Source organism: Hyperolius riggenbachi, chromosome 3, assembly GCF_040937935.1.
Source record: "Hyperolius riggenbachi isolate aHypRig1 chromosome 3, aHypRig1.pri, whole genome shotgun sequence".
NCBI lineage: Eukaryota > Metazoa > Chordata > Amphibia > Anura > Hyperoliidae > Hyperolius > Hyperolius riggenbachi.
In genome coordinates this window covers 221,520,478-221,532,883 of record NC_090648.1, presented here as the reverse complement: position 1 = coordinate 221,532,883, position 12,406 = coordinate 221,520,478, and the positions used below count along the sequence as shown (strand labels likewise).

General features: G+C 45.3%; 1 protein-coding gene across 8 annotated transcripts in view; it reads left to right on the top strand.

Annotated features, from left to right (window-relative positions):
* Window positions 1-12,406, top strand: part of HERC1 (HECT and RLD domain containing E3 ubiquitin protein ligase family member 1) — a 193,207-nt gene that overhangs the window by 93,975 nt on the left and 86,826 nt on the right. For all 8 annotated transcript variants that reach the window (XM_068275796.1, XM_068275797.1, XM_068275795.1 and 5 more), the window contains exons 26-30: window positions 1,494-1,542; window positions 6,252-6,514; window positions 8,395-8,613; window positions 8,718-8,838; window positions 11,658-11,895. In XM_068275796.1, coding sequence (XP_068131897.1) covers window positions 1,494-1,542; window positions 6,252-6,514; window positions 8,395-8,613; window positions 8,718-8,838; window positions 11,658-11,895 — 890 coding nt within the window. The remainder of the gene's footprint in view (window positions 1-1,493; window positions 1,543-6,251; window positions 6,515-8,394; window positions 8,614-8,717; window positions 8,839-11,657; window positions 11,896-12,406) is intronic.

Sequence of the window (12,406 nt, the reverse complement as noted above, 5' to 3'; positions counted from 1 at the left end):
CTCCTAGGTTTTTTTTTGGTACACAGAAAATGGGTATATAGCAGTCATATTTGAAATATTTAAAATTAGGCACCAACTAAACTAGCTCCAAGACTTTTTTGTCTCTTTCAGGGCTGCTTAGGGTTTTTTTTTTCCCTGGATGAAATATTTATCTTGGTGAGGCTTGGCTCACACATAAATCTGCACTTTTCCGGTACCGTCCTGTCAGTTTTGCATCATTTTTCTATAGGTGTTACTTAACTGCATTGGAGCTGTACACTTTTTATGTGTGAACACACCCATAGAAAACTGATACAAAACTGACAGGACCAGAAATAAACACCTTTTATGTGTGAACACAACCATAGAAACACATACAAAACTGATGCCATCTGTCAAAATCAGGACTTTTTATGTGTGAACCAAGCCTAAAGGTGCGTACACACATGCGACTATAGTCGTTTGTAACGATCGTTCCCCGATCTTTACCAACGACGATCGTTACAAAAAACGAACTCCCGACTATTAAGGCAAACGACGAACGAGCCAAATCGCTACAAAAGAAAGTTCTGTCTCGGCGGATTTTAACCAACGACGATCGTTTGCAAAAGTAGTACATCGTTGGAAACGGTCGTTCGTACTAGGCTTGACATGCGCATTTCACTATTTCTCTGTGAAACTTCTCATTTTTATGCGCAGGCGCAATAGTTGCTTTACGTGATGTAACGTTCGTTCTAACGATCAGATCGTTACACACCTTTTAAAACTATCTTTACTTAGGTCGTTCTTTCATCAATTAAAAGTTCGTTCGTCGTTCTCAACGAACGATCGTTGTCGCATGTGTGTACGTAGCATTAGGCTGTGTTACCACTTGAGTTTGGTAAGGACATTTTTTTGTCCATTCTCCATTCATCGCAAAACTGACCGTGAACGGCTCCAATTTTATATATAGGAGCCATTCACACATTTGTGAGATCCTTTGCAGAAAGCAGGACACACTTCTGTGCAATAATCCTGGGCAATGGGATGCATTCCCCCATATAGCCTATAGGGGTAACTCATCTGCCCCAGGCTCCAGCCAGACCACAGTGAACCATTGGAGCAGACACTACACTGTTCACTCCCGCTGGCCGCACATGATACGTGCAAATGGGAACCGAGCCTCAGAGTTCATAGATGGAAGGGCTCCTGAGAAGCTTATTATTTATGAAGCATGCTATTTTATGGCAAAACAATATGATTCATTTACATTGTGATGTGAAAGCATGCAGACCTGGAATGTAGAAAGTAGGTCACCTCCTCATTAATTTTCACTGTTTCTTTCCAAAATTACGTATAGATTCACCATGTGCCTTTTAATTGTTGTTTTGCACTCCTTCAATAACAGCAAGATATGGTATATTTATTCTCACAAATATTTCCTTATACAGAGTGTTACCTTATCTCTCTTATTACCAGAATAACTTACACTTTTATTACAGTGTACCATTTAATCCTTGTTGTGTTTCTTTTAGAGTGGCAGACAGAACACGGACTCAGACCTTGCATCTCACAGGAAAAGAGGTGAGGCAAAATAGCTGTAAATGCATATACTTTTGTATGCTGCCCCGTTTCTATTAGGGCATGTCATATACAGTAGGGTAGGTTGTTGTGCAGAGGTGCAGCATAATAAAATGCACAAGGGGTTTATGGAACAGATTTGCATTCACTTGAGGACACACTATAATCAGCCAGTCAAGTACACCCCTTAATCTCTCTATAATCTATATCCTCCCATGCATGGATGTTTTCCCCATGTATTCCTGTGCATGACTTTTCGTGACGCCTGTAATGGCCACGTTTAATTTGTTAAACTGCAAGGTATGTTTTCTATGCCTCTCTTGACCCATGTCTCCCACTAGGAATTGTTTAAGGAAGGGATGTTTGTGATGGAAATTATACAGTATCTTGACATAATTTTCACAGTTTACTGTGACAAGTTATTTTAAATGTTTTTTACATATTTATCTCTGAATAGTATTAAAGTGGACTTGGCAGCTGTTTACATCAAACTAATCTAAATGTTTTCACTGGAATGCAGTTGACTGTACTTTCCAATGTGTTTTGAGCTGTTCAGCCTCTGCATGCAATCTTCTCTCATTTTTGTTCACTGTACTTTTGGCCAAATATTAACTCTGCTATGTAGTCCTCCCCTCCAGTATTCAAGGTGACATTCTGTTGCCTACTGTGGTGTCTTGGACAAGAGGTTACTAGAAATAAGGCTTAAAGTGGACCTTCAGTCATACAAAAAAAATGAGTTTTACTCACCTGGGGCTTCCCTCAGCCCCCTGCAGCTGATCGGTGCCCTCGCTGTGTCTCTCTGATCCTCCCGTCCCCGCCGACCACTTCCGGTTTCGCCATCAGGACCCGACAGGCATGGGAACGCGAGTGATTCTTCACGTACCCAGCCACAATATCGCCCCCTATGCTGCTATTGCAGCCTCCTGTGGATGGGAACACGAAGAATCACTCGCGTTCCCATGCCTGTCGGGTCTTGACGGCAAAACCGGAAGTGGTCACCGGCGGGGACAGGAGGATCAGAGAGACACGGCAAGTGCACCGATCAGCTGCAGGGGGCTGAGGGAAGCCCCAGGTGAGTAAAAGTCATTTTTTTTTGTATGACTTAAGTGCCTCTTTAACATTTTCAAATTGGTGTATGGAGTAAAAGAGAGAAAATTACATGATGCTGGACAACTAGAAGCACATCTTCAAACCCCACCTAAATCCAATATTGAAGTAGGCAAATTTTTATAGCAATCATGATGATAAATAAATATTAAAGCCCAAGTTCAGGCTTGTTTTTTTTAAAAATGCATATTCGCATATTATGTAAAATATATCATGATTTGCAACACAATTTTTTTTTCTTTTTTTAAATTGCATACAAATCACTTTGGCATTATTCATTTTATTGCCCGAGTGGCTTGTTTGGCATTGCTCACTTACTGTGTGGATGCTAAATGCAGCTTGGTTAGGCTGAAAAGCAGGTTTGTTTGTTTTTTTTTTGTTTTTTTTTTTAGCTGTCCAAACTTCTCCCCATCCCTTAATTACCCACAAGAAGTGGTCACAGGATGGAGCAGAGGGGGAGGTGCAACTTGTTAGGTGATGCCACTGTGCAGAGGAAGGATGTTTACGTTATCTTTGGAAGACATTTAGTTTTGTTTGATTTTGGCAACTGACCAGTTCACTCTAATGGCCCGTACTCACGGGCTGCAGAAGTGGCCTGTCGCCAGCACACGTGAGCGTGTGGGCGACAGGCCGGCGACAGCTCCTCGCCAGGTTCCTCCTCCCCCCGCCGGAAGCTCCATTTACCACAATGGAGGTTGCTGTCGCTAGTCCGCGTACTCACGCGGACTAGCGACAGTTGCGGGGGAGGTGCGGCGGCGACTGTCGCCATGCGATTGAAACTTTCAATCGCATGGCGACATGAGCGACGGGCGACAGTTCGGGGTGCGCGCGCGCGCGACGGCCCATACTCACGGGCGACCTGTAGCCGCAACACGCGCGCGCCGCGTGTTGAGGCGACAAAAGTCCCTCGTGAGTATGGGCCATTAGTACTGGTCTATAAACCTGTCTGACAGAAACACTGTCTTGTATTTTATCACTAGAATGAGTTAGGGCCCTTTTCCACCAGCGCGTTTGCGCTGGCTGAATCGCAAAACCGCAAACCGCTAGCGATTTTACAATCGGTACGGTTTGCTTTTTAACATAGTAATCGCGGTAGGTCATTTCCACTACCGCGATTCGCTTTTGTCGGGAACGCGCGGCGGAGCGATAATTGCCGCGATTTTGCTATGCAGTGCATAGCATAGCAAAATCGCGGCCGCAAACGTCGGGGGAATCGCCGGTTTTGCGATTCAGCAATCGCTAGCGTTCAGCGTGAACGCTAGCGATTGCAGGTGGAAAAGGGCCCTGACATTGTATTTTATAAAAATAGAATAATTCTTTGTTGACCCAATCATCTCCATCAGGGATAGTAATTAGCCCTGAATCTCAATTCAAATTCTGGACCATGGTTACCCTGCCCAGAGGTGGTCAACCATCAATGATAACTTCAGCTACAAGACATGTAGTAGTTCGAAAGGATACAGAGGATCCCAGGGTTACTTCTAAGCAACTGAAGGCCTGTCTCATAATGGCAAATGCTGATGTTCAACACAGAAAAGGTGTGCATGGCAGGGTATCAAGGAGAACTCCAATGCTCTCCCCAAAAATATTGCTGGCATTCTACAATTTTCTAATGACCATGTGGATAAACCAGAAGCCATTGGAAGAAGGTTTTGTGGACAACTGAAGCCAAATTAGAACTTTTTTCTTAAAGGAGGAGTGTGATATTTGGCTACAGAGAACCCTTCATTCCAGCATAAGATCTTTATTCCATCAGTGAAACATAGTGGGATTATTCTGGTTCGTGCCTGGTTTTGCTGAGTCTAGGCCTAGACAGCTTGCCACTATTCATGGAACAATGACTTGTGTACCAGAGAATTCTAAGGCTACATTTCAGTTCTACTTCAATGTGCAGCATTTCCCCGCACTCAAATTTGGAAGCGGTATTGCTACCTATTGAAGTTGTCTGCTTCCAATTCGTGTCCAGGGAAAACAGATAGTGCCTGCAGTGTGTCTTCAAACACTGCATCTGAATCCCCATAGCCGCGCATCGGTACTACTATTGGATTTAGATGCAATTTCACATCAGCACAAGTGCCCCATCCGTTTCGGATGTGAGGAAACCTACCAACATTCAAGAGCTTATGCAGTTCTGTATGGATGAATGAGTTGTTGTGCAGGACTTCTTGTCAGCTACAGTAAATGTTTACTTACAATTATTACTGCACAAGGGGATTGTTTAGGATTAGGACTAGAGATACAATTGTTTCTCATCAGTTTTATTTTTACTTCAGGTTATGTTGAGCAAAGGTGCTAATGTGATTTATAAATGGAACCTGAAAATGTAAATCTAATTGGTGACTGTAGCCATAATGCTGGGAATACACGGCTCAATTTGGAGTCATTTAGATGGCTCGATAGAAAATTTCCGACACGTCCAATCTTCTGCCCGATAGATTCCCCGCTCGATTCGGCATTGAGGACAATAGAAAAAGATAAGAAAAACGAGCGGAAAATAAGAGAAATGCCTGCAGAATAGAGCGGGGAATTGACCGAGCCGCGTATGCCCAGCATTAGAGACTGGTAGTGAAGGGAATCTTACCAACTGCAACACTGACAGTGAAACCCAAACAGATCTAATTCTCCTTCCCACACTAGTAAAACATTTGTTTGACTGTGTCAAAGTTGGAAAGTTTGCCTCACTGCCTGTTCTTGACAACATCTGTGACTGGCTTCACAACCAAGGGAAGACATTCCCCTGCAGGAACCCAACCCAGCAGAAGCTGACAAAAGTTCTAGCACTTCCACATTATGTCCAGAACTTGGTTCATGAAGATATGGTTGTTGAAGCTCAGAGCTTCATAGTAACTTTTACTGCTCATGGAATGACACACAAAAATACATGTGTTGCAACGGAAAGTATTCTTTTCTAATACTGGGGAAATATTGTAGCATACATGAATCTCATAGCTGTCGCAGCATAAGCAGCCATTAAGAATAAGTGCGACTTCCCTACCCTTTCCTGTTTGTGTCTCCTTTTTAAAACTCCTGTTTCCTATGCTGATACCCGACTGTTAGTCCACTTGTCCCCTCTTGGCCACTTGAGCCCCAGGAAAAAGAAGATCGCCAAGCAAGTACTTCATGGCATGTTCTCCTTTTCTCCTTGTCTTTCTGCTTCAAGCTGGCTCCTGCCCTTCACATTACAATTTAATTTATTCATTGGATGAGCTCACTGTCTTTGGCCTGTAACTAAGGACGTCCATCTTACCACCCGCTTTATAGACTCATGAAAGCATCCAAGCTAAAATAGCTGAGCAACTAGTTTGTTTTATGACCTGGGGGAAGTGACAGTGCTGTGTAGTGTAATAATGAGGAGTATGTGCTATTAATCATCATCCGTGTAGATAACTAAATATCTATCCATCCTGTCTGATACCTCCAGTATGCTGTTTCCTGCAGTTACAATTTTGAGATCTGGCAGTGTTTTTCAATTTTGCTTGGTAGGCTAACCTGTCAGTAGACATACTCTGCATCATTATACTAAAGCATACTCACTGAATCGTGGTTCATGGTAGCATAGGGCTGAAACCTCAGGTGCCCTGACTGGAATGTCCTTTTCCTTACAGTTTCACCATCTGAACCTCCTGTCAGTGATTCCTGGGCTCGCCTGAAGCACAGTCGGGACTGGTTGTGTGGCTTATCATGTGCCTATGATCCAGATGCAGACAATGGCAAAGCATTCACTGTTCACACACTGACAGAAAACATACTGAGCTTTGTAAGTGGAGATGTCGGAAGTGCTCCTGGATTTAAGGAGACTGAGGAAGGCATGTCCAGCTCCCCTCAGGCTTGCATTATTGCAATGGAACAGCAGCAGCTAAGAGCTGAGGTATTGCATTGTCTGATTACTGAATTACTGTAAATTGTGTATGTAGTTTGATTTTAAGTAATATTCTGCTTTCAAATCAGAAAATTGTTACTTTTACACAAAAAAAGGCCTAAATGTCCTTATTATCTAGTCTGGGTTGTTTCTGTTCTACTCTCACCCAGAATTCCTAGTTTGGCTCTAGTCACACTGTGCGTAGTGAAAATGTTGTGCCTTGTAATCCATGCATTTCCCAATGTGTTGCTATGCATTGTTTTGTTTATTAAAATGCATTTGTGCCTTTTACCCCAAGTTTTTAGTTGGCATTAGCAGAAGGACGTTCCAGAACTATTATTAGTAGGGATGGTCAGTGAAATGCAAAAAACCCTCTGAATTGATGTAAGACTATGCAAATGTATGCGCCTTGAAAATAGACCAATCAAATCCTGCATCTTCAGACCATTTCCATCTCATTGACCATTCCTACTTATTAGTATACATCCGCAACAAGTTTAAGGGCCTGTTCAGACTATATGCGTTCCTAGCCGTTTTCAGGGAACGCGTACTGTTACCAAAAACGCATAGAAACGGCTCCTAATGCTTTTGAATGGGCTAGTTCACATGTATGCGTATGAGACGCATACGTTTCTCATCCGCATTGCTGCACGCAGTTCTATGCGATACGCATAGAAACGGACGCAATGAAAGACTATGGACGCGTATCAAAAACGCGTACTATTGCGTTTTTAGCGTCTGTTTTCCTCTGCGGTTCCTATAATTCTTTTTTTTCCCCTGGGTCACGTGTTTGCGCAAAACGCAATAGAAAACGCATTCAAACGCAAGAAAAACGCATGCGTTTTTCAACTTGCGTTTCTTTGAATTTATACGCGTTCTACAAACGCAGCAAGTATGAACAGGCAAATGTTTTCTGTATTTATTTAAATGTGTGCATTACAAATATGGCTAAAACTAGCAGTTGTTTGGTTGCTGGGGTTAGTGTTTGACATAAGAGCGAGATTATTTCTAGGCACTTGAAGGGGGTTGTGTAGAGTTAGGCATTAGGTGATTGGGTTAGTTTTATGATCTGAAAAGATTGAGGGCCCATTTCCACTAGTGCAGTGCGGGTTTTTTTTTTTTTTGCGGAAAACGCGTGAACGAATTCGCATGCGAACTTGTATGCGAATTTTAACGCGAAAACGGTTTGTAAGTATGTGATTTTTAACCATGTCAGTGCCTGTGTGCTTTTACATTGATTTTACATGAAAACGTATGCGAATTCGCATGGAGAATTCACATAGCGAAAACACATGCGAATTTCCTATTAAATACATTACATGCGAATTGCAAACTAGCCTTGCGGTGTGCGAATTCTGATGGCACTGCTGTGCAGATTTTTCCTGCACAGTCCACCGCACATATTTCCTGACAAGTGGAAACAGGCCCATTGACTATTATTAACTATGCCAATCTGCATGCACAAAACGCATGCAGATTTGCTCTAGTGGAAACAGACCCTAAAAGATTATTTGCAGATAGGGTGAAAACATTCAGGAAGGGGACCATTTTTAAATAATCCATTAGTAGGTAAAGTAAATGGCACAATATGTAAGTGGTAGAAGTGTGGGGAAAAAAACACATGATAAAGGATGCAGATGGGGGCCAGTCAACCATTTTCCCATGAAAGGGGGGGGGGGGGGGGGGTGATGCAACCAGCAGGTGGAGAGAAGTTTAGACTGCAGACTCTTGTAGTCTGCAAACATGACCCTGTTTGTTGTTGTAATGTGAGGAGCTGCAGCAAAGGTCATATGACCCCAGATGAGGGAGGCATTCGTCTAATAAGAACTTTCACTGGACAGGAACCTGTAATGATAGTGAGCTGATGGCGTTCTTTGTTCTCTTTATAGCTGCGTTTGGAAGCCTTGCACCAAATTCTTGTTCTGTTATCTGGGATGGAGGAGAAAGGGAATGCTCAAACTGTGGGGAGCCGCCAGCTTTCTGCAGCCTTTCAGTCGTCTTCCCTCCTCACCTCTGTTAGACTGCAGTTTCTTGCAGGATGTTTTGGGTTGGGTACAGTCGGCCATGCAGGCTCCAAAGGAGAAAGTGTCCATCTGCATCATTATCAGGTAAAGCAAGTGTAACATGATGTTGTATATTAAATACAGTACGTATATGATTGCGTGCTTGGGAGCTCTGCAGTATGTGTACTTATTTATACATTTCATGCTAGGATGGCATACGTGCATCAAAAAGAAGTATTCAAACGGAGATCCAAAAAGCTGTGCACAAAATCTACCAGCAGCTGTCTGCTACGCTGGACCGAGCCCTGCAGGCTAACAAGCACCATGTGGGTAAGTGCATTGGTCTATGAAATAGGACTTGATTGGTCCAGGAAATGTAAAACTGATTCTTTTGGTTGAGGTCCATCTTAAAGTGGACCTGAACTCTTGCATGGGACAGAAGGAAAGCATAGATGAATGCACACTGTATGTATTTAGAGTTGGCTTCTCTAATTCCCCACTCTCTTTAGTTTTTGGCCTCTTAATTTCCCCTCATCTGTGACTAATCGCTTGTAATTTGATGTCAGCTGAGATAAAATGACAGCCAGTTGTGACAGCTGGCTGTCATGGCATAGCAGCTAAATGGTAGACCTAGGATGTTAACAATATGTCTGCTTCCATGAAAGCAGGATTTAGACATGCTCAGTGGCGTAGCAATGGGGATAGCCGCCATAGCGTTGCTACGGGGCCCCGCGGCAGCGCTACGTCACAGGGGGCCCGCAGCTGCCCGAGAGGACTTTTTTTTTTGTTTTTTTTTTGTTTCGCCGGGCCCCCTCCCTCACCTCAGTGCCCCCCCCCCCCTCCTCACCTGGGCCCCCCCCCTCCTTTTATCAGCAGCGGGAGGTGAGTCATATACAGAAGGCTCCGGCGGGGGTAAGCAGCCACTAGAGGTTCAGCTGCTTCCGGGCTACGGTGTCCCCACTGTATTGCTGCTCGCACTACTTCCTGGTCTATTGCGAGCAGCAATACAGTGGGGACACCGTAGCCCGGAGGCAGCTGAACCTCTAGTGGCTGATTACTCCGACGGAGCCTTCTGTATATGACGCACCTCCCGCCGCTGATAAAAGGAGGAAGGACACCAGGTGAGGCAGCTACCTCCCCTCCCGCACGGCTACCTAACTGCCCACCCTCCCACCCGGCTGCTACCTAACTGCCCACCCTCCCACCCGGCTGCTACCTAACTGCCCACCACCTAACTGCCCACCCGGCTACCTAACTGAGGGCTACTACCTAACTGCCCACCCACCCAGCTACCTAACTGCCCACCCTCCCACCCGGCTACCTAACTGCCCACCCGGCTACCTAACTGCCCACTACCTAACTGCCCACCCGGCTACCTAACTGAGGGCTACCTAACTGCCCACCCACCCGGCTACCTAACTGCCCACCTGGCTACCTAACTGCCCACCCTCCCACCTGGCTACCTAACTGCCCACCCGGCTACCTAACTGCCCACCTGGCTACCTAACTGCCCACCCTCCCACCCGGCTACCTAACTGCCCACCCGGCTACCTAACTGCCCACCCGGCTACCTAACTGCCCACCCAGCTACCTAGCTGCCCACCCGGCTACCTAACTGCCCACTACCTAACTATCCACCCTCCCACCAGGCTACCTAACGGCTCACCCTCCCACCTGGCTACCTAACTGCCCACCCTGCCACCTAACTGCCTACCCTGCCACCCAGCTACCTAACTGCCCACTCGGCTACCTAACTGCCCACCTGGCTACCTAACTGCCCACCCTCCCACCTGGATATCTAACTGCCCACCCGGCTACCTAACTGCCCACCCAGCTACCTATCTGCCCACCTGGCTACCTATCTGCCTACCCTGCCACCCAGCTACCTAACTGCCCACCCAGCTGTCTAACTGCCTACCCTGCCACCCAGCTACCTATCTGCCTACCCTGCCACCCAGCTACCTAACTGCCCACCCGGCTACCTAACTGCCCACCCTGCCACCTGGCTACCTAACTTCCCACCGGCTACCTAACTGCCCACCTTTCTACCTAACTTCCCACCCGGCTACCTAACTGCCCACCTTTCTACCTAACTTCCCACCCGGCTACCTAACTGCCCACCCGTCTACCTATCTGCCTACCCTCCCACTCGTCTACCTATCTCCCTACCCTCCCACCCAGCTACCTAACTGCCTACCCAGTGCATTGCCTGCACCGCAAATAGTGTGCCAGCCTGCCCAACCACCCTCCCTCCAGGTAATTAATGTTAGCCCACTATAGACCTAACTACATATACTGCATTTTGTGGGGAAATCTGGCGACAATCTGATTGCATTTTGTGGGGAAATCTGGCGACAATCTGATTGCAATTTGTGGGGAAATCTGCCAACAATCTGGTTGCATTTTGTGGGGAAATCTGCCGCCAATCTGGTTGCATATTGTGTGGAAATCTGCCGACAATCTGGTTGCATATTGTGTGGAAATCTGCCGACAATCTGGTTGCATATTGTGTGGAAATCTGCCGACAATCTGGTTGCATATTGTGTGGAAATCTGCCGACAATCTGGTTGCATATTGTAGGGAAATCTGCCGACAATCTGGTTGCATATTGTAGGAAAATCTGCCGACAATCTGGTTGCATTTTGTGGGGAAATCTGCCGACAATCTGGTTGCATTTTGTGGGGAAATCAGATTGCCCCACAAAATGTTTGGGTGGGAGGTCCGAGGTCTGTGGGGTTGGAAGGTCGAGGGGGGGGGGGGGGGGGGCCCATAATTTTTTTTTTGCTATGGGGCCCAGTCATTTCTAGCTACGCCCCTGGACATGCTGCAGATTTATTGCAGGATTGTATCAGCTGTGATAAAGAAATGGTTAGCATGTTGTTGCTTCTCTTTTAGAGCAAGTTCTGAGTTTTGGGAATTTCACTGTGCGAATATCAATTGACCCTATCTGAATCTCTTTTTCAGTATTTGATATAAATATTACGTCCAGAACCCGAAGTCTGTCCAATTCGGGTTCTGGATGGTCAAAACTAGAAGTGGCCGTCTCACTGTGGCCAATGTGAGAAATTAATTACATCCGGTGGCATGAATTTCCGGATACTACATGAATTTTTTACTAATTCAGAATATTTAATGTGTTCCTATTTCAGAGGCACAGCAGCGCCTACTACTGGTCACAGTCTTTGCTCTTAGTGTGCGTTACCAGCCTGTGGATGTGTCTCTTGCCATTTCTACTGGCCTGCTGAGTGTTCTTTCCCAGCTATGCGGCACTGAGACTATGTTGGGGCAACCTCTTCAGCTGCTGCCAAAGTCTGGAGTGTCTCAGCTTAGTACTGCACTCAAAGTAGCCAGCACCCGACTACTACAGATCCTGGCAATTACTACAGGGTGAGTCTATGAAATACGCTAACTATTTCTTTGAATACCTTTTGAGAACACTGCTGTGAAAGGCCATGTATGAACCAGAAAACTCCATGGTCAGTGAAATTAAAATTAAATTACACTGATGTGTTGCTTACTGTTTGCCTATGTATGTTTAGGCTTTCCAATTTTTAACAGCTGTAGTTTTGTTAATGACTAATACTTTGTTTAAAGGAAACTTGGAAGTTCAAATATTCTGCTGAGATAAACAATTGTGTCCTAATCCTAAACGAGTCCCATATTCTTCTTTAGATTTTAAGTCCAAAATGTAGGTTTAAAGGAAACCTAAACTGAGACGCATATTAATTTTTCTTTTTAAAATAATACCAGTTGCCTGACTCTCCTGCTGATCCTGTGTCTCTAATACTTTCAGCCACAGCCCCTGAACAAGCATGCATATCAGGTGCTCTGACTGAAGTCAGACTGGATTAGCTGCATGCTTGTTTCAGGTGTGTGATTCAGCCACGACTGCAGCCAT